The sequence below is a fragment of the Aotus nancymaae genome, unplaced genomic scaffold (assembly GCF_030222135.1).
Source record: "Aotus nancymaae isolate 86718 unplaced genomic scaffold, 86718_ANA_hifiasm-v0.15.2.pri h1tg000029l, whole genome shotgun sequence".
Classification (NCBI taxonomy): domain Eukaryota; kingdom Metazoa; phylum Chordata; class Mammalia; order Primates; family Aotidae; genus Aotus; species Aotus nancymaae.
In genome coordinates, this window is record NW_026988442.1 from 47,825,729 (window position 1) to 47,847,525 (window position 21,797).

General features: G+C 38.2%; 1 protein-coding gene and 1 long non-coding RNA gene across 2 annotated transcripts in view; one reads left to right on the forward strand and one right to left on the reverse strand.

Annotated features, from left to right (window-relative positions):
* LOC135276987 (uncharacterized) overlaps positions 1–1,025 on the reverse strand; it is a 78,796-nt gene extending 77,771 nt beyond the window's left edge. The window contains exon 1 of the long non-coding RNA XR_010344591.1: positions 947–1,025. This is a non-coding gene — a long non-coding RNA (uncharacterized LOC135276987). The remainder of the gene's footprint in view (positions 1–946) is intronic.
* The window catches only part of GRB14 (growth factor receptor bound protein 14), a 129,373-nt gene continuing 108,457 nt past the window's right edge, over positions 882–21,797 (forward strand). The window contains exons 1-2 of the mRNA XM_064382664.1: positions 882–1,245; positions 2,476–2,608. Coding sequence (XP_064238734.1) covers positions 1,055–1,245; positions 2,476–2,608 — 324 coding nt within the window. The 5' untranslated portion in view covers positions 882–1,054. The remainder of the gene's footprint in view (positions 1,246–2,475; positions 2,609–21,797) is intronic.

Below are 21,797 nucleotides of genomic sequence, written 5' to 3' on the forward strand. Positions count from 1 at the left end.
TGGCCAGCCTAGTCTCGAACTCCTGACCCCAGCTGATCTGCCTGCCTTGGCCTCCCAAAGTGCTGGGATTACAGGCGATGGCTTTGAGCCCCAGTTTCCTTTTGTGTAAAATGAGATAAACATCTAATTTATGGAGCTGTTGAGAGGATGGAATAGGTAGCGTAAGGCACCATGGAATTCATTAACGTAAGCTTCTCTCATTACAATAAAACTAATAGTCTTTCTAATTCCAGACACCTTCAGGTTTACTCATGCTTTACTGGGAATTCTCAACATCTCGGTAGTTTCTATAATGATTGGACTCCTTGCTCCCCTATCGCTCTCCTGCAGCCCCCCCGTCTTTGGCTGCGGAGTGGATGGAAGAAGCAGCACGTGGGGGAAGGACTGGGGCAAACCCAGCCCCCTGGTACCCTGGCCTCCTGGCCTCCTGGCCTCCTGGCCCCGTGGGGACTGTCATGGCGGCCCAGCAACAGCTTAGGTGATCTCAGATCGCTGAACAAGAAGAATGCAAGGGTGGGAGGGTCAGGGCTGCGCAGACCCCTGTCCCGCCAGCGGTCCTCCCGGCAAGCCCAGCGGGAGCACCCCCTCGGCTGCGTCCCCGCCTCCGACGCCGCCGGGGCCGCCCAGACCCTGAGCTCAGCCTCGCGCCCCGAAGCCCACCTGGGGAGGCGGCGGTCCCTGCCTAGCGTCCCGGAGCGGACGGCCCGGGAGCGACGCCAGCGGTCCCGGGCGCCCCGGGCCACGCGCGGGGCCGGCCCGCGGCTCGCGCGCCCTCCCCGCCCCCTCCGCGCCTCGCCCCGCCGCCCGCGGCCCCCACCCACCGGCCGCTCCTCCCCTCTCCCCACCCTCCTCGTCCGCCCCCTCCCCTCCCCCGCCGCCTCGCAGACTGCTCGGCCGCGCGTCTCAGCCGCCGGGGCCCCGAGCGCAGGCTGCGAGGCCACCGCACCTGCAGAGCGCTCGGGCTGCCTAGCCGGCACCTCGCCTTCCGCCGCGCGATCCCGTTCTCCCCACGCGCCGGGTCTCCCATGACGCCCGAGCCCCCCGGCCGGCGACAATGACCACTTCCCTGCAAGATGGGCAGAGCGCCGCGGGCAGGGCGGCTGCCCGGGATTCGCCGCTGGCCGCCCAGGTGTGTGGCGCTGCCCAGGGGAGGGGCGACGCCCACGACCTGGCTCCGGCCCCCTGGCTGCACGCGCGAACGCTCCTGCCCCCGCCGGACGGGACCCGCGGCTGTGCTGCAGACAGGTAGGCAGCCCTGGAGGGCGCGGGGAAGTGTCCTGGCTGGGCAGCAGGCGAGGGGGTGAGGAGGCGGTCCTAGGGGGTGAGCCATGTGCCCAGAGCTGGGCCAAGTTTGTAAAAGTCTCTGAAGACAATCCTCTGAGCTGGCTCCTACCGGACCAGCAGGACATTGCGATCTCACAGTGCCTTATAAATAGCATCACCGTTTCATTGAGAGCTCTCATCTCTTTCGCCTCTGCCCATCGGTGTGAAACTAGGAGGCCAGGCTGCAGGTTGATCACCTTCTGCTCCTTCGTGGCCCTGCATTTTGACAAAGGAAACTCTATTTTATTTTATATATTTAAAAAAATCGTAGCATAAATGTATTCACCTCCCACAGAGTCTTACAGCGACCCTGTAGAAGCAAAGCATGGATTGACATTTGAGCAGTCTTGCTGTTCAACAGGAAAGAATAGAGGTTTTAAAAGGTTTGCCAATCTCCATAGCATTCAGCACTAAGTGCCTTTAGAGTTGCACATACTTTTGGGAAAAAAAAAGGTTACAACAATACACAAATCTGTAGTCCTTTATATTCATACATTTAAATATTACATTTTTTTTCCTGATTTTCAAAGCGCTCCAACTTCAGTGAAGTTGAAATTACTCTCCAGTGGACTAGAGTGGTTTATACCATCAAGTTCTATTAACTTACCTCCTCAAAACACTGCCTCACTGTTTAATATCTATAAGCACTTGAAATATCAACAGACTGTGTGTGGGCAACATTGTGAATGAAATTTGAAGTGAGATGAACCACAGCTATAATTAATAAACCATAACTTCCAAAAGTGATTAGTAAAATATCATAAGGATGAATGCACTAAATGTGACTTAAAGACTTTGTCAATATAATGGAAGCCTAACAATGTCTGACTCCTCAGGGTGATGTTTACATTAGTAATGGTATAGTCAAATTATCAAAAGGAATAGTTTCCATGCCTGGTGATTTAAAGGCAAAAGAGAGAGAAAAGGAGAGAGAGAGAGAGAAATATTGTAAGAGATTTTTTTCATCTCGAATTAACATACTATATTTTGACCCATAGAGAGTACATCACAGACCTTTTCTGTATACTTTATATAATACGAGCTTTGCCACAGAGTGGTACATGTTGGCCTTAGCACACTTTTTAATCCTGACAGCAATTATATTTTACATTCTGTTTTATGTAAATTACATCCTATGTTCTCTTGCTGTAGGAGAAAAAAGAAAGATCTTGATGTTCTGGAAATGCCATCTATTCCAAACCCTTTTCCTGAGCTATGCTGTTCTCCATTTACATCTGTGTTGTCAGCAGACCTGTTTTCCAAAGAAAATTCAAGGAAAAAACAGGTATGCATTTTTACATTTTAAAATTCAAAAATCTTAGGAGTTCTGAATCCATACAGTCTTTAAGATTTTCCATAATTTACAGTATTAACAAAGGATTAGAATGGGCTCTGTTAAACAACTCTGTTGACTGACATTATCCTTTGGCATTATTTTCATTTTGGGCCTTATTTTTTTAAGGTGTATGATGGGAACGTTAAAACCTACTTCCAAGCGTCCTGGGATGGATTAAAAGAGAGAATATATATATAAATTACAGTGGTTGGGAGCAATTGTTGTTCACCAGATAGGTAGGAAATGGGATCATTTTTAAGCCAGGAATTGGGCAGAGGTTGGGGCTGGGCACGCAGTGGTAGTGGTGTGAGAAGGGGACTGACTGGTTCCTTTAATACTTTCTTTAATTTTTCATATTTTTAACCAAAGCCAACCTCATTTACCAAAGGAAAGTGATATAGTGATGCTATGGCAAAAAGTACTTGGAGTTTAGGGTCAATATGTCTTCATTTCAGTGGATTTCTCAGTTTGGAGGCTCTGACTACAGAATATAGACTACTCATAATTGATAATTAGAAAACTGTATTTTTATGATTTTCTTTTTTCAAGTTTCTAGTTTGGGACTGACTGAAGCAAATTAGATTTTAAGGACCAAGCAACTAACAGAAAATACATCATCGTTACACATTTTGAGGGGAAAAATATTCAGTGTCTCCTAGAATAATTCGTCTCTTATCATATACGTTCTCCCAGTTTTGACCCAGCAAAACAAAGAGAAGCCTCACTAGATGAAATGCACCTTGTTCTTACAAGGGTGGAAACAATAAATTTAAATAGCCAGATATTTGCAGTGGGAGAAGGATAATGAACAGAAAGGACAAGACAGTTGGCCATTTTACCGCATCTATTATTCTCTTTCTTATTTCTGCACCTTTATTACCTCTGTTGGGTTCAACTATGTGTGTTTATGTTTTTAGGAATGGAGGAAATACCTTAGAAAGCAGGTGAATTCTTGATCATATACAGCAATAATAGAAACAGCAGGAAATACGTTTGATGGAAGCCCTGTGTATATACTTTTTGGGGGAGGGGTTTGAAGTCACTTGGAAATCATGTTTTTGGGTAAGAATGGGAGAAAATGGGAGTAAATTTTTCTAGAAGCAGAACTATGTTCTGAATTGCATTTTTAAAAGGAGAAATAAGCCCTTAAGTGGGTGACTGCTGGGGAGATAGACAAAGAGGAGACTTGAGAGCTTTATTATCACGGTGAGGTTTAAAGTCAGATCCCAAGGAAAAAACAACCCTAGTGAAACTTCCAAGCTCTTTGAGAGTTGACTTTTCAGTCTGGATAGAAGATGGAAATAAGGATGGTAGATTTGACTGTGTGCCATGGTAGTAGAAAAAAAAAACAGATTCCGGATTGAGAGTAAGAAAAGGAAATGTCTAATGATGGCATAATGGTCATCTGGAAGAATTTAATAGGTAATTCCCAAATTACTAAGGATCTTCTATGTTTCGTACACCATCCTAGGCAATAAGGCCCCTAGCTAAGCAATAATATCATGCAAGATAGTTATAAAAGATAGGGCTTTGATTTGGGGCTGTGATAGTGGGTAGAGCCTGAACCAGAAGGGAAGTAAAGGGAAAAGAGATCTGGGCTGACTCACTTTAATGCTATGAATGGACACTTGCAGAATGCGTGTGTCTAAGAGATTTGTTGGTGATGCCAGGTTTGATTTGAATAGAAAGTGGGTAGTGGTATGCTTATGTTAGTATAGGAGATGAAAGAGAAACAGTGGGTAAAGTGCCAGGGTCAAGGCAGGATGTGCCCTAAGTGTGGATAGTCATCAGACTAGGGTAAGACATCTTAGAGACTGATGACATTTCTTCAGATCAGGTTTAAATTGGAAAATGGGGGAAAAATAGCAAATTAGAAATGGGGAAAAGGTGATGTTTTTATTGACCCCTGTAGGTTTCCTGCTCTGGCCTTGCATCCTGTATCCACAATGACCTTCTCAGAGAGCACTGTACCCACACAACACAGCTGTGCTGTTTCCTGAGCAGAGTCCCAGCCTGATTTTCAAAGATCAATCCCAGAAGGCTGTTCCCACCTTTGAAGGGCCCTTCTTGCTGATCTTTGCCTTGACCCAAGGGTTGAGAGCTCTATGAAAACAAGGGTACCCCAAAGTTGAGGAAGAGGGAGGCTGCTTTTTACTTTCTGTTTCCTGTTCCCCCCACCTAGACTTTGCATTGAGAACTGATCCTTTTGTTTTGGCTTCTTTGTACATGCTCAGTTCTTTGAAATGAGGAAGGTTTTGAGAATAGATGACTCTATGTAAGTGAGTCCCCAACTCAGTACCTTTGTGACATACATTACCCTTTTACAAGATGGTGTTTTTGGCCCAGTTTATCTGTAACCTTCAGTTGAGATGATGTAAGTGACTATATGTGAAAGACTCTACTGCGTATTATTTATGGTTGAAATGTTATAGGAGAAGATGTCTCTTTTATATTTTCTGTCATTTGTCCTGTTTAACCATTCCAGTCATTTTAGCAATTCTTTTCTCCCCATAGAAAAAAATGAGGAAAATAATTGTACTTGTTATTTACAAATCAATGACCAGAAAATTTGAGAGAATCAAATTAAAAATGTTAAATTTCATCTGGCCTTTCAAAACCACAGTCAAAAATCATCTCACAAGCCATAAATTTTGTTTATTATTTGAGATGCCTACATAACACATGAGTGGTAAAGTGCATTGAAGCCAGAAAAAAAGTGAAAATGCTTTGTCACTTTTTGCAAATAAAATGTCCCAAAGTATACAATACTGTAGGCTTTCAGTACTATTATTTTTTAGTAAAAGCTAGAATAAGAGAGAATCCATATTCTTTATTCCCTTTTCCTCTTTTTTTACAGTGCTGGCCATATTTCCTAGGCATATTTCTTTGCGTTTACCAATAAAGCAGATTTAAAGTATACCTTCCCTTACATACACGGTCCAGAAAAGTTACTTATATTAAAAGTGACTTCCATTATGAACTTAATCTCTTTTTTTCCTAATTTCTGATTGAAATTTATCAGGAAATTATCTGTTAGTAATGAACCCTAAATACCTATTGTTTGAAGGAAAGCAAAGAATTAGAAATCTTTATTTAGCTCTTCCAGCAGAATCAATTCTTGTCTTGTTTGTTGACCCCTAGGTAATTTTTGTGCTTGGATATAGCCTGTGTAGTAACTCTGGTTAATTGCTTCCCAGGACTATGTTGTACAACTAAGTAAGAATAAAGCCTCTGAAGGCTTTAGAGATTTAAAAAATACTATGAAAAAATGTGTCATGGAATGTTTGAGTTGGGTGAGATTTTTCAGATCCTCTATTTCAATGTTCTTTTTTCAGAGATGTGTAAATTGAGTTTAAGGAATGCTATGTGTCACAGCCAGCACCTGATATCTGGATTTCTTGAGGCTTTGACAGTCCCTTTTAAGGAAGATACAATTTCTAAAGAAAGCGAGGACTGTAAATAAGAGTAAGACAATAATACATGTATACCAGTGTTGTTAGTTACAACTCTCCTCATAACACAAGAACAGGAGAGACAAATACCATTAGTTAATATTCATCTAAGGACATGGAATTCCTCTTTTTATTTTTTCCCAAAATGTAACTACGTTTTTTATTTCCAGATTTCTTCTCCGTCTTCTCCCTAAAATTGGTCTGAGAAATCTATCAAATGTTTGATTTTATTATCAAATAAGATGTGTTAGTATTATGAATAACCAGCTTTTGTGTGTAGTTTACGGTCCACAGGATATTATTTCATGGGAACACAAGGAAGTAAGTATGTCACCTGCATTTCAGGATTACAAAAAGAATGTGCAAAAACCAGAAGGGATTTTCCCATGCTTCCGTAGTTTACATAAAGGGAGATCAAAAAGAATACTATGTCTCAATGTGCTCTGTCCCTCACCACACTGTTTCTAGTCTATTCTCTATTAAATTAAGGATTTTTTTGTGTGTATTCAGAAAAATAAAAATTTCTCTCAAATAATAAAAAAAAAATAGTTTTCCATATGCTCTGGCTTTGATTTCTTTTTTCTGTAGCATGTCACAGATTTTCAAAGGATGAGTAGATCTCTGTCCCCAAATTAAAGGATCTCTTACATCATTCCTTTGTGATGTCACTAATTATTCCAATTTGGACATGCTGAACTTGTATGTGTGGTCCTATAGGAAACTTATGTGGCTGCTACGTTAACTGAAATTTCATGTACTTATTTTTCTAGTATACATCGAAGTAAAAGAAGAGAAACTCTATGTACATATTTTATTTTTTCCAGACTCAGCAATTATGAAGATTTTGCCTCGTTTGCTCCATCTATTTCTTTTTTTAAAAAAATGTAGTTTCCTTGCTAAAGTATTTTTATGTAAATCCTGGACAGCCCATCGTTGCATCTCTACATAGTTTTGTATTCATCTCTAAAAAATGAATTTTCTTTTATAACCCAAATGCTATTATTTCCTGACAGAAATAACAATAATTCCTTGGTATCATCTAAAACCATTCATAATTGAATTTTCTCAGTTGGAATGGCTCATGAAATTCTCAAATTACAAACTGCTTAGCTTTCAAAAGTCTGAAAATTAGCTCTTTGGAAGTTTCAATTCATTTTTTGATGGAAACAACATCATAAATTGTGTTTAGGCCCTCTGAGCTATTTTGCAAAATCCCATTTAATGTGAAACAAAACATATATGCAGAAAGAATAATAGAGACAATACTCTCTCCTATTAGGGTTTCAAACAAATCTGTCTTTCCAAAGACAATTTGCTACTTTTGAATGCTGGCACTTGATGAATATAATGTTTTTGGAGAAGAATTTGAAAGTGTATAGATCTTTATAGCAGTATTGAAGAAGGCTTTACAGCTGTGCTTCTCAAAGTGTGATCTTTAAACCACCTTCCTCAGAACCACCAGGGATGCTTATTAAAAATATGGATACTTGGACGTCTTACAAAACCCACTGAATAGGAATGTTCTGGGGAAGGTTATAGGAATTTGATTTTTTATATGTTTTTTTCTTTGACATGTATACAAAATCAGTGTACTCTTATTCTCTGCCACTTTCAAACTGGGCCAATTGGACGTTTCGAAACTGAAGACAATTCTGTTTTGTTGACAAAGGTGAGAATGTTACAAATGGCCTTTAGTTGGTATTTTAGCCAGGTATTGATTGTTCAGACAAAACAGAACCCCAAATGAACCAGCCTGAAAGGTTATGTTGTAGTAGCTGAAGGCCAAAAGGTCACTGGTCTCATGAGAGGCTGGAATTGGGAACAAGAAAGTCAGCAAAAATCAAGGCAATCACTTTCTCTATTCTCTCCCTTTTGTCTTCCCACAAACATACCACATAGTCTCTGCTTCTTCTTGCAAATTCACATCATTTTTGACATTTCTTTGCAGTCTTGCTTGCCCTGATTTCGTGTAGCACCTGCGGCCCCGAGTGGCTGCTCCCAAGTTTTCCTCCAACTGTTGGTTCAGTACTTGGTAACTGACTGGAAACTGTATCTGGAGAGGTTTGTCAGTCCAGTGTGTCCAGCTCCTATTCAGTTAGATGTGACCAAGGGGACAGTGGGTCCTGGACCACTGTTCACTCCGCAAGGGTATGGTAACGTGAGAATGTGGTACAGGCTTAGTAGGTATGGCATATGGAGGCAGGGAGGAAACAATGGACAGCTAGTATCCTAGGGGAAAAAAGATCTCAAACAGGACACAAACACTCATTCTAATCATATTTATATGATATATGATGATCCACCAATTGGTTTGTTTGACTTCATGTATCCAGTTCAGAGTGTCCAGTTCCTTTGTCTCAGTTCACTTAATGTACATGAAGCATATTTATTGGACAGTAGTTTTAGTTGATATCATCCTTCAGGGCTTCTCAGCTTCCTTGGCCATTGTCCTAAGCTTATTTCTCACTGAGGTTCCTTAACCTCTGATGGCAGGAGCTACCAACTCAGGATCCTTCCCATCTTACTCTAGTTACCTTCATTGTAGGAGAAGATAGCTTTCTTTTCCTATTTTAAAACTTAAATCCCCTAGCAGATCTTCTGTTTGTCAAGGTTTTATTTCCAGTTTGAAGGTTGCCTCTAATTTTTGGTTAATTTGCAGGGTACATTTGCAGTCCAAAGTTTATCTACAATATGAGTTTTCTTTTTAACTTTATTGAAATCCCAGCTTCTGGTTTGTTTTTCCCTAGGGGCATATAATATGTTCCGTCAAGAGAAAGAAAATTGGAGTCATTCGTGGTTCAATATAACTGGATTTTAATTAATATAAAAAAGATTTCTGCAGTCTTATGGATATTGCTTTGAAAAAAATGTCAGCTTATGTCAAATAGTAATAAACACTACTGTATAAGTATATACTTATGTGTACTTCAATGGTGATAAGCAGACCTGAGAATTGGCCTTTTGGCTTTCCAGATAAAGGTCAGCTCAAGGGAGACCCCAGGAAGTGGCCACAAATCGTTGCCAAGGCAAGGGAGTAGAAAGAAAGGGTTCAGGATTAATTTAGAAGAGAAATGGCAGGACTCACATAGGGAGAACATCCTTTACTTCTTGTCCTTTTCTTTGGCCTGCTCATTTAGTATTTTTCAAAGCCACAAGAAAAACAAACACAAATAGGAGATTTAATATTGTTAACCAGTTTACTAATGCTTGTATTCGAAAAGATATTTAATAAGTTGGCCTTTCATTCATATACATTTTTCCATAGATATAATGTTACACGCAGTGGTTAGGTTGTCAGGCCAAAGTTTTAAAACCCATAATGGCTTCAAAATATAGCACTCTTACAATGTTGCATGCACTCTTTTTGATATTGCTTCTATGGAAAGATGTGAGTCAATAGGATGTGATTGAAAGATATTGGAACAGGAATCAGCAAACCTAGTTTTTAATACAGTCTTACTGCAGATGAGGGGTGTCATATCAGCCCATTGCTCACCCTTTCTGTGTCTAAAAACTCTACAGTTTTATTGTATTCCTGGAGCAAGTGATTCTGATGGCTGTAGAAGCAGTAATTAATGACTCCTGTGCAGCAGATAGAAGAGTCATGGAAAGTGGGGTTTCTTTTGTTCCACTAGCCCTAGAAGCTCCCTCTCAGCCTCTGTTCAGGTATTCCCCCATAGTGCCCATACTTTTTTTGATAAAGAACATGTTTGGGGTGACATAGGACAGATGGCACAGGAGTCCCATTCATGGAAATAACTGGGGCAGAAGGGTCTGGTTAAACTAGAAATCATGCATCAAAGTCACAGTTGAAACATTAGAAGTAGAATCAGAAAAGGAATCACATCTGGTAGGAGCCAACTTGAGGGGTGAAGTTAAAGTACAGAACCAACTATCTAAACTTAGAAATAAGGATGTGAGATAAGATGTGACCACTTAAGACCTGCATAGGTCCAATACACATTTGGCTCTGCTTGGCTTAATAGGTATGGGGTGGGCTGGATGTGGTGGTTCACGCCTGTAATCTCAGCCCTTTGGGAGGCCAAGGCAGGTGGATTGTCTGAGGTCAGGAGTTTGAGACCAGTCTGGCCAACGTAGGGAAACCCTGTCTCTACTGAAAATACAAAAAAATCGGCAGGACATGTTGATGTGTGCCTGTGATCCCAGCTACTTGGGAGGCTGAGGCAGGGGATTTGCTTGAACCAGGGAGGCGGAGGTTGCAGTGAGCTGAGATTACACCACTAAATTCTAGCCTGGGTGACAGAGCGAGACTCTGTCTAAAAAAAAAAGGTATGGGGTTGTCATAACCTCTGAATTCTCTAAATTTATCTTGCTCCACCCTCAGATCGTCTATTTGATTACTTAAGCCAAGAGTCAAGGAGTCTACTTTCTGGTCTTGTTAAGTACTGCTACATCTTTCATCAAGGTAGGACTGAATCTATATACATCTATCTCTGCTGCTACCATCCTAATTTGAGCCATCGTCTTCTCACCTACAGGAGCTCCATAAATGACCTTTTCTCTTCTTTGTTAGCTTATCTTGGTTCATTCAATACATATTTGTTACAGGGAACTTTCAGAAATGTAAACCACAGCATGTCATTTCCTGGTTTAAAAAATGTTGATACCTTAGAATGAAATCCACATTTCTTACTTTGACTGGCAGGACTCTACATGGTTTGGTCCCTGGCTACCTCTGAAACCTCATCTACATTCTACCCTTTGTTCATTAGACTCCAGCCACCGTTCTATTTGTGAACTTAGAAAACTTTTTTTCTATCTCAAAGCCTTTACCTTGGCTGTTTTCTGTGTCTGGAACCTCTTTCCCCGGCTCTTGACATAGCTGATTCCTCTTTATTCTCTAGATTTCAGTATTAGATCTTTTCATCAAGGAGATTTTTTTTTTTTTTTTTTTTGACTAGCCTAAAAGTAGCCTGTATTAAATTTTTTTTTTTTTCCTGTAATCCTAGCACTTTGAGAGGCCGAGGCGGGTGGATCACGAGGTCAAGAGATCGAGACCATCCTGGTCAACATGGTGAAACCCCGTCTCTAGTAAAAATACAACAAATTAGCTGGGCATGGTGGTGCGTGCCTGTAATCCCAGCTACTCAGGAGGCTGAGGCAGAAGAATTGCCTGAACCCAGGAGGCGGAGGTTGCATTGAGCTGAGATCGCGCCATTGCACTCCAGCCTGGGTCACAAGAGTGAAACTCTGTCTCCAAAAAAAGAAAAAAAAAAATTTTTTTTTAAAAATTTTCCATCACATTTCTCAACTTGTTTCCTTGGGTGTACTTACCATAATCTGAATTGTCCAATTATCTATTTGGTTTAGTTGTTTTCTTCTTTTTCCCTCTATGTGAATTATCTTGACTATATTGTTCTTGAGTTCTTTCCTGGAAAAAATGAATGAGTAAATGGATTAATGAAGATACATAGTTAAAACTAATATTATCAAATTATATTTTGACATTTATTCTAATGATGATCAATCATCTTCATTAAATTAGAAAAAAAATTTTGATTAATAGATTCTGTTTACAAAAATAAAATTGTATTTTTATTTGTTAAATTTTTTTCTTGATAATTATTTCTCTATAGTACAAAAGTAAAATTATAGATCCTGAACTAATTGGATTTTATCACTACATATCTTTTGCTTTTATTTAACACCTATGAAAATTTGATTATGTGTAATGAAATTAATCAAAATATTTCTGATCGTATACATTATTTTTTATGTAGTATTATACTAAGTGAGTGCTCAGTGAGCTGCTATATTTTCTTTCAGTTTACTGTGTGTTCATAAGATTCACAGCTTTAGAAAAGATTAAGTGGAAATATCAGTTAGGTTTATAATATAAGTCTCTCAGAGAAAGAGTTATAGGCTAGCAAATGTTTTAATTATTAAGAATTAATGTCAGTGGTGAATTATTTAGGTCAGTGTTCATCACATGGAAATGGGGAGACATATGCCCTTTGAAAATACATGAAGACTTTTCAAGGGCTGTACAAACATAGGTTTAAGAGAATCAGTTTTCACTTCCTGAGAATCCACCTGTGCTCCCAGTAACTGCCTCATGGTGCATTACCCTGGGGCATGTAAGCCTCCAGGGCATCACACACAGGGAAAGCTTTCTTTAATGATTAATGAAAGCACCACAAATCAGAAGGAGTTCGTTTTTAATGTCTCAAGCCTCTTTCTGTTAAGACAAATGGTAGAAATGAGGATTTTTGACCAGTGTTAAATATTCTGAATTCAGATATGTGATGGTGTGAAGGGAGTAATCACAATTTTCTTTTTTCAATTTTCAATTTTTGACTTCAGTTCTTCCATGTCCTGACTGTTGTCAAAGAATGTATAGTAACCCTTGAGGGAGAACTTCTTAAGAGCAAAGCAAGGAGCGCATTAGTGAGAAATACTGAATGCTGAAATGGCCTTTTGTTATGTATTTAAATGTATTCTCTGCTATTCTCCATACGTATTTATAGGATGCATCAGTAGTTGAAAGAAAATGCACCTACAAACACCTGATATAATATAGGTTAGTGCTGCCGGTGAGGTTATTTCTGAAGTCACTGGAGCACAGTTTGCCTGCAGGAAGTTTGCTGGGGAGAGCTCCATGGACACAATACTTGTAGGAATGGACACAGGGAAAAGTTGGGCTGCAGCACAGCCGCAGCAAAGGTCCAGTTGATCCCATAGGAGAGCTCTGGAGCTGGATCGGCCCTACAGAATCATTCAGAATTAGGGCATAGGTGCTGGGCTGCCTGGGAAGTGCCAGACCTTGGGCATGGCAACTCTCTTCAGCATAGTGCAATGGCAGGCAGGGAGGCCTTAGCCACAGGTCTCAGTGGCTGATACGCTAAGGGCTGGGAGAATGAGTACTTCAGTCTTGAAGGGGGTGGGTTTAGATGGTGCGCCACAGTATCTGCCATAGTTAGTAACTGATTTTTTTAAATGTTTACAGAAATCTTTTTGGAGACTACCAAACTTTTCAAGATAAATTGGTTAAAACTAGAGAATAAAACATGTACATGACTTCTTTCAAATTTTGTGTGTGTTATGCAATATTGTACTTAAATCTCTTTTAGCAAATCATATGATAAACTCTTTATTCCAATTTCTGTCAATTCATATCCCATTTTATTATAAAATATTTTAATATTTTCTAATTCCTAAAAAATGATATGCTAGCTACTGGACTATCTTTTAAAAGTGTCATGTGCATTCCTGAAAAACATAAGAAATTTTTATCATGGTGACTACTACATTTAATGGAACTATTTCTAATTTTATACTTGATTTTTATTTGGTTATATTCAAAAGCTGAAACCTAGTGGTGAAAATGTACAATAACACAATTGCCAAAGGAATTCTATGTACTTCTTAGCACTTCATCATACTCCCCAGAACTCTTAGTTCTGTATTAATTTAACGTTTTTCTTTTCTTTTTTTTTCCCCATGTGTCCAAGTCATGAACCAAGCATTGGGAAGCTGGGATAATATAAGGGGTTGCTTTGCTTTGTTCCTAGCTGATATGACATAGGCACCATCAATGTATTACTTTAATTTTGACCCGCTTTTAGCTATTTCTCTTCTAAGATATAATTCATAATTTATTTTTTAGTGTTTTTAAAGTATTTTTCTCAAAATGTAACTAATTTGTTTTTGTTTGTTTGTTTTTGGGATGGAGTCTCACTCTGTTGCCTAGGCTAGAGTGCAGTGGTGTAATCTCAGCTCACTGCAACCTCCATCTCTTGGGTTCAAGCAATTCTCCTCCCTCAGCCCCCCAAGTAGCTGGGATTATGGGTACCCACCACCACGCCCAGCTAATTTTTGCATTTTTAGTAGAGATGGGGTTTTACCATGTTGGCCGGGCTGGTCTTCAACTCCTGGCCTCAGGTGATCTGCCCACCTTGGCCTCCCAAAGTGCTGGGATTACAGGTGTGAGCCACTGTGCCTGGCCAAAATGTAACTAATTTGAATTGAAAAGTAAAGTTGGACTTTATCTGACAAAGTATAAGTCTAATTTGCCAATTGCTTTGAGAGTGAGGATTAACTTTTCCAATTATATGACTGACATTTTCTTGGGTAAACTAAATCTGAAACTTTAAACTTTGGATGAAAATCTATGTACAACACATTATAAAACCAAAGCATCTTAGGGAAAAGAATTGTAAAGAAATCATGCAGAAACCTTGTATTTTGGTTTGTCAAATGTATGACAAAAACACATTTTCCCCCAAATTTTCTGAGTGTATTAGTTTGAACAAAGTACATTTAAGTTGAAGAGTAAAAAATCATTAATGGCTAATGGTAAATCTTTGCTGAAATGGTAAAACTTTGTTGAAACTCTCCAGAAATTGATAAAATTAATGGATCTGATTGGGTGACAAATCTTTATCAAGTCAGATGGTTTCTAATTTGTCATTTTCAGTTGTATTATATGAGGTCTTTAACTGATTTACTGGTTAATAGATCATTAAAGATTATTGTAGCTCTGATGGAGTTCAAAGATTCACGTTGCCTTCCACCACCTCTGTGTTCCCTCTTCTCCCTCACTCAGCTTAATTTTCCTAACTAGCATTTATCATCTGACATGTGTTATGTTCACGTATGTATGCTTTTATCTACTGCCTTTTCCTAGTAGAACATAAGCTCTGTGAAGACAGGAACTATTTTTTAATTGAATAAGTTTTATTTATTCAACCTCTAGCATGTAGAATAATGTCTGGCACTTCTCAAGCCCTCAGTTAATTTTTGTTGGATGGAAAAACAAATGAATGGAGGAACAAATGGATAAAGAGCAAAGAAGTCATTATAATTAAGGGGTAGAATATTTGGAAACGTACTGATATTTTAATATAAATGATATCAAATGTGTAAAGAAACTTTGAAAAGGGAAATTTGGTTTATTTTCCAGGAAGAGTCTGATATTGTTAGATGTTAAAAGAGAGCCTGGTCAGGATAAATGTTTGAGTATTGATTTACCACTATAAGCACATTCTAAATTTGGATTACCCTTGGTGAGAATGGGTTCTGTTCTTTGTCTCTTTGGTTCCCTTGTAAGCATTTTCAGTCTTAGCAGCACATGTATGCCAGTTAAAAAGCATGCATACTTTATGGGGCTGAGTCCAGTAAAAGCTTTTCAATCAACCCACATTCACAGTGGAAGATTACTTTCATTCTTGGGAAGGGTGACATATGCGTGTGAAACACAGTATTCAGATGAAAGGGCTACTTTGGTATTATTTAACTGTGTATTGGCAAGACCCTAGCCAGTATCTAGTTTCTCTTTAGAGCTATTTTGCATTATATTACAGTACTCTTACTGTGCTGTGCCAAGGAAATTAAGATCAGCTGGAACACTCTGTAGGTCATTGGCTTGGAATCTCAGGGCACTGGGAACTTGATGTTTTGTTTTAATGACCTCATTTAGGCAAAACCTGCCTTTGTCCCAGAAGCATAAGGGGCCCTTTACAAAAGCATGCCTGCACCTTGGGAAAGATATGGGAGAGGTTCAGAGAAAAATGACTAAATATTTAAAGGTATTGGGTCAACCTCCATGTATAGAGTACATAATAAATTAATTGACTCTTTAGTCAAGAAAGATAAAGAGGAGTCCTAATTATAAAGTCTGTTCAACACAGACTTAGCCACCAACTTCCGTTATATCTGAAACATACTTTTAAAGTTGAAGGATGTAATTTTAAGAAAAATGGAAAGAAGAAATGATTACAAGTCACGTAGGGGTTTATGGGTATTGTGTTGTGGCAAACAATTTCTAAAAGGGATTTTTAGGGGCAATCACTCTTGTGGAATGATGACTCTCCTCCGTATTTCTCAAAGTAGGAGTACATATGCATATGGGATGTGTGGGGTTTGTGGGAGGGCCATATGGGAAATTGCGTGATAAACAAGGAACACCTTTTTGGAACATTAATTTTAATTGAAAATAAGGGAAAAACATTCTTATATTAAAATAAACATTCCTGAGTAGAATACATAATGTGCATGAATTTTTAAGAACAAATTATGTACCTTAGATAGTCTTACCCTGAGATGGCAAAGGCTGTGCAATTACTTTCTTCTGCATGTTGGGTGGAAACATTTGAGAAGTGCTAGTGTAGTTTTCAGTTCTGTGAGAAGTGGCTCATTGTAACTCTCATGAGGGCTGGTTATCTCTTTCTTCTCTAGCCACAGTTCTTTCTAGAGCTTCTCTGATTTTACTGGTTATCTATATCACTACAATTAAAGATACTGGGTTTTAAACATTTGAACAGTTTTCCTACTCTACTCTCCTGTAGCATAGCAGGAAATAGCTGTCAGCTAACGTCTCTGAAGACCACCTTATTCCCAAAGACCTACTTTTGAGTCTTTATGTTGGTGTCTCAGTAGTTTTAGATATTTTGACTACTTTTTCTTTCTTGAAATACTTTCTTGACTTCTGACTCTTAAAGGTTCTGTTGTAGGATTTGAGTGTTGGTATTCCTTAGGGTTTTGTCCTAGAACGTCTTGTTTTCATCTGGTTTTCATTTTACTGCCAGGATGATCTCATCTACTTCCACAGCCTCAATTGCAGTGTGCACGTAAGCCTAGGCTAGCTCTATACTGGGCTGCCTGCTGGATATCTTCATTTGTATGGCCCATAGACCTCTCCAACTCAGCAGATTACAAAGCAAATGAATACTATTCCTCTTAAACTTGCTCCTTCTTCCATGTTTTCCTTCCCTGGAAATAGAATATACACTATGCATACTAGAAAATCAGATCTCTTAGTTCATCTTTGGCTCCTCTTTATTTCTCTCTCCTCATCCAGTCAGGTAACAAGTCCTGTTAAAGAACAACTCTTGGATTTACCCACTTTTCATATATTCTCTGCTATTGCAACAGTTCAGGTCAAATCATCTCTTACATAATTACTTTGAGACTCTCCTCACTGATTCTCCATTTTTAGTAGTTTTCTACTCCTAGAGGAGGTGTATGCTTGCCTATTTTGATTAAGGAAGTAAAATTCATTAAACATAAAATTAGCTATTCCCAAATCTACAATTTGCTGGCATTTACAATTTACTGACAGAAGTGCATCCACGGTGTTCTACCACCATCTCCTTTGTCTAGTTTCAAAACATTTTCATTGCCGCCAAAGAAAACTCTAAACCCATTAAATAGACATTACCCATTCTCTCCTCCCTCTTGGCTCCTTGCAATCAGGAATCTGCATTCTGCTTTTATGGATTTACCTTTTCTGGATATTTCATAAAAAATGGAATTATACAGTATGTGACCTTTTGTATCTGGTTTCTTTCACTCAGCCTGTTTTGGAAGTTTATCCATGTTATTGTATATAGTAGTAGGATTCTCACCATGAAATAATTCCAAGCACTTAGAGAACTAACATTATTTTTTGAAAGAAGAGATTGTTCATACGTGATTGCTTTCTCTTTGTGTCTTTGTTCTCAATCCCATTTTATTTCTCCTTTTTCCTGCTGTGAGGGAACCACTGTTCTGAGGTTTGTGAGTATCATTTCTTCCCATGTTTTTATGCCTTTACAACATATAATACTCGAATATGTCCTAATGATTTATTTAAAAATATATTGTATATGTATCTCTGCAACTTATTATCATTTGACATTTTGATTAATCCATATGAATAAATATAAATCACTTATTTTAATTTTATATCATTATATACATACACCGTAATTTCTTGTTTACCCATTGAAGAAAACTGATAACTTCTTAATTTCTGTCATCACAAACCACACTGTAATATACATTCTTGTGCCTGTGTGCATGGATTTCTCTACTGTATGTATTTTTTTATGATATTCAAACAAAGAAATGTTTAATTATTTGATGCTGATACAGTTTTTTTTTAAATTTAAAATGAGACAAATCCTTTTGCGCCTTTTAAGGTTTCCTTTTAAGCCACATGCCTATATTATCTATTTAAAGAATAATTTTTTTAAAATAAAAAGAATAATTTAAGAACTGTATACATAGGGACAAGCCATAAGCTTCACCAACTGGATACTAGACCCTCTTTCCCCAAGGGCAGCCCATTCCTGGTTCTTACTGTATGTATTTAGAAGTAGAATTGCTTGGCTGTAGACAGGTGCATGTTCAGTTTTACTAGGTATTGCCAAATCGCTCTCCAAAGTGGTTGTGCCCACCAGCACTATATGCGTCTCCATTTCTACACTTTCTCATCAACAGCTGGTATTTTCAGAATTTAAAGTTTTTTGCCAATGTGGTGAGTGTGATGAAATTTAATTACTGTGTTCATTTGCATTACCTTGATTATTGTTAAGGTTGAGAATCTTTTTATTTGCTTCTGGTCATTCATATTTCTTCTTGGTGAATTACCTGTATTATTTTATTGTATTGTTTGTGTTTTTAAAAATGACTTATAATAATTCTTTATGTGATATTGATAGTGATCTTTTTGCAATTGTAAACATTGCAATTATCTTTTCTCAGTAATTGTGACTTGCCTTAACTCTGTTTATAGTGTTTCTTATGATACAGAATATTTTTGTTTTAATTTAGTTAAATCTAGTTTGTACTTTTGTGTGTCTTATTTAAGAATTTTTTCCCTCTCTGTCATGAATATTTTTTCATCTAGTCATTTTTATTTTTATTTTTTATTTATTTATTTATGTAAGGTGGTGTCTCACTCTGTTGCCCACGCTGGAGTGCAGTGGCTCAATCTTGGCTCACTGCAACCTCTGCCTCCAGATTCAAGTAATTCTCCTGTCTCAGCCTCCTGAGTAGCTGGGATTACAGGTGCCTGCCACCACACCTAGCTAATTTCTGTATTTTTAGCAGACATGGGTTTTACTATGTTGGCCAGGCTGGTCTCGAACTCCTGACCTCAGGTGATCCTGCTGCCTCGGCCTCCCAAAGTGCTGAGATCACTGGCGCGAGCCACTGTACCCAGCCTCTTCTAGTCATTTTTATATTTTAGTTTTCACATTTGGGTTTTTGCCACAGCACAGTTTATTTTTTATGATAGTAATTTATTTTTTTAATGAACATCCACTTAGACTAGCACCCTTTGTTAAAGTAATCATGCCTTCTTTTTCCAAAGCTTTTTAACATTTTTTGATCATGTATTAAGTTCCCCTTTTCATAGGTTGAAGCAATAATGTTAAAGGGCTAGTCAAATTATGTTACTCCTAAAACCATTCCATGAATCTCCTCTCACTCGTCAGATACTGATTTTAATGGGACCCTTGAGGTACTATACAGCTGGACCACTCCTCTAATCACACCTCTAACCCTTTCCTCCTTATACTCTGTGCTTTGACTACACTTAACTGCTTTTGGTTTTGTACAATGTCTTTCTTTTTCTTATCTGACCCAATGAGACTCTGGTCTTTACATAAGATAGATGTTCAATCTTTCTGCATATCTCTTTTCCTTAATCTTTAAATAGCTATCTTCAAATAATGTATCTTTGAAGACTCAGCTGCAGGAGGCGTCTCTTCCTGTGCCAGGTATGTGTTAGCTGCCCTGCTTAGGGATAATCTACCAGGTCAATTACATTTCATTATCAGTGTTCCGCAATCCAGGAATCCCTGGGGGCAATAGGAATGAGTCGGCCTGGATTCTGGATTCTAGTCTTGTTGCTGGCACATACTAAGTCTTCTGTATATACTTGCTGAATGAACAGAAGTTTCAGATAACTCTCTCACCGAGAGTAGGATTCGTTTTTAAAATACTTGGTAGATGATCATCCATATAATCTCCTCTTGAGCATTTTCAATGACAATGAGCTCATTAGCTTATAATCAATAAAATCCCTTTATAATGCTTTCCTATGAACTACTTGTAAACATGTTTGTCTACAAGTGTTAGGAAAAAAAATTGTACATTTTTTTGCAGGATATTGCCTTCATCTCTATGTAAATCTGAATTTTGACCTATTATTCCAGCATGCCAAGGTATTGCTGAATTTTATTAATTTCAATAATCATCACAGCATTTCCTTATATGTTTATAAGTATAGATGATGTTGGTGTCTTCATTCAACAGTGAAAAGAAAGATTATATTACTTGATTAAAATTACAGGGATAGGAAGTGGCAGAGGCCAGGTACGAATTCAGACTGCCATATATTATGCTATGTGCAGATTCCTAATCATCTGACCTACCTTCCTTCCTTCCTTCCTTCCTTCCTTCCTTCCTTCCTTCCTTCCTTCCTCTCCTTCCTTCTCCCTGCCTCCCTCTTTCCCTCCCTCCCTCCTTTCCTCCTTTCTTCCTTCCTTCTTTTTTAATTTTAAAATATATTTTGAAGATACACAAAGAGTGGTTTGTTTTATAAACAGACCAGGCCTATACTATGGATAATATTGCAGAGTAGAATTCCAGAGGTGGGTGTTGCTGATACATTACTCTTACATGGTATAACCCGTGTGCCTGATGGAGCAGAAGTGGTTTTAGATTTATATAAAGTTTCCTTTCACTCAACATTATCTTGGACTTGATTAGTTTATTTCTAGATATATAAAGTTATAGTAATTAAACAAAATTTAAATATAAAAATATTTTTGATTTCTTTTGGAAAAACAGTTCTTCAAAACTATTAAATGTGTATCCTGAATTGTGAAGGTCTGCAGTTGTAAAGCAGTGTGATTTCTTTTCCCTTTCACTGGTTTATAAGGGTGCATATATTGTACCTTTATATTAGTGATAAAACAGTTTCCAAGATAATTTCAAATGTGTTTTTATTTTTATTCTTTTAACAGCTGAATGTAGTAATAGAATCCTTAGTTTTATCCTAGTTTTGCAGGTGAAAAGAATAGGGTCAAAGATCGAGGGTTGAATATACAGATTATGCCTGAGAGAGCCAGGGCTTGAACTCAAATTTTCAGATTTCAATCCCAGCCCTGTATACCTAACATAAAATTCATAGATAGAATTCTGTTTAGAAACTACATACAAAATACCTTCTCTGTGCTTTCAATATTGTAGATGTTTATATAGCGAAATATGGGTTGTGACAATAATAAAAAGAGTTGTCCTTTAAAACACATATGAAACCAACCTTAATATATTCTGATCTCCCTCTACCTCCATAGTGTTTTTCTTATGATATCGGTATACTCCCTTTATGAAATATGAAAAAATCCTTATTATTGTTTCAGGAAATGTCAGAAATCATTGTTACTATTATTATTTTTAATTTGTAAGATTTTGAATGACTTTCAGAAACTGCTAGGGAAATTGGATCATTCTAAGATCAGGATATATTCATACTGAAAGAGCTTAGGTGTACTCTGGAGTGTTAAAATTAATTTTCATTGACAGATCCTTGTCTTGGATTTAATTGAGATTTAAGTCAGTAAAAATTCTGCCCTGTGGCCTAGAGAACAATTGGACAAAGTAGATGAAGTGGAGAGGAAAGTATTTTCTCAATCTTTTTTTTCCATTGGAAGGAACCCAGGTCACGGTTCTTTCCAGAGACAGTAGAGATTTGGCAATGGACCAGTCCTGCTGTTATGTGGTCACTATTAGCAAGTCAAATGCTCATCTTTATAATAAATGTGGGGCTATAAATATCAGTGCAGAGAATACTGGCTTTAAAATCATGCAATCAAAAATGATTTAAGTATTTAGAGATTAAGTTAAATTCCATTTAAAAAAGAAATTAATAATGTTATTATACCTATCAATGT